This window comes from Diaphorina citri, unplaced genomic scaffold (assembly GCF_000475195.1).
Source record: "Diaphorina citri unplaced genomic scaffold, Diaci psyllid genome assembly version 1.1 scaffold25186, whole genome shotgun sequence".
In the NCBI taxonomy this organism is placed as follows: Eukaryota; Metazoa; Arthropoda; class Insecta; order Hemiptera; family Psyllidae; genus Diaphorina; species Diaphorina citri.
The window spans coordinates 1-822 of NW_007402527.1; the positions used below are offsets into that span (position 1 = coordinate 1).

Sequence of the window (822 nt, forward strand, 5' to 3'; positions counted from 1 at the left end):
GAATCGGGAGGACAGGGATTTGGTCAGGTGTCCATGACAACCCTCGGCAAATATGGTGACCTTGGCATGCAGCTCCATTCCGCGAGCAAAAGTATCCTGTGGGATGAATGGGGGGATCATAATTACTATATCAAGCGTGCCGGGAAGCGTGCAAACGTCAAGAGTTCAAAGGGACGCTTAGCGACGTGTCCCTTCGAACCAGTCTAGTTAGCTTGGAGGTCGCGGGATCGATTCCCGCCTGGGGCAAACTTTATCCCAAGGCCAGCCAGTCAATATGTATTTATTTTTATTTCTTTTTTTTTAAAAATGTTTGCCTTCCTTTGCTTATTTGTGTGACTCTCAAACGGTAGGTACCTATCTTCAGGTACATAAAGGACATTTCCATAACTGCGCCCACAAACAACCAAACTTCGTTTGTTCAATTACCTTGGGAGATCCATCCTTGGCAATACCCACGTCTCCGGTAGCAATGCCCTTCACACTGCCATCACCATGGTACAATACTTCAGAAGCAGGTATACCCGGGTATATTTCCACGCCCATAGCTTCTGCCTGCTCTCCGAGCCATTTGACCACGTGACCTAACCGCACCACGTAGTTCCCGTGATTGTTCATTGGCATACCTGGATTAAAATATAAATTAGAATCAATATAATTGAAAGAAATGAACAAACAATTTAGTAGGTCCTTAAACCATGTTAAACATTTCTTAAAATGACTATAAACTATAAACCTAGGTACCTTGAAAAAAAAAAAAAAAAAAACTCTTTCAAGTAGTTGTGAAGGGAATTTACATATGCATTTTAAGCATTTTTCACATAT

The 822-nt window shown here is 42.1% G+C and overlaps 1 protein-coding gene across 1 annotated transcript in view; it reads right to left on the reverse strand.

Moving 5' to 3' along the window:
• Positions 1-41: 41 nt before the first annotated feature.
• Positions 42-822, reverse strand: part of LOC103523513 (electron transfer flavoprotein-ubiquinone oxidoreductase, mitochondrial-like) — a gene marked incomplete at its 3' end in the record, with an annotated part of 10988 nt that continues 10207 nt past the window's right edge. The window contains 2 exon segments of the mRNA XM_008488552.2: positions 42-96; positions 427-623. Of these exon segments, the coding sequence (XP_008486774.2) occupies positions 42-96; positions 427-623 (252 nt within the window).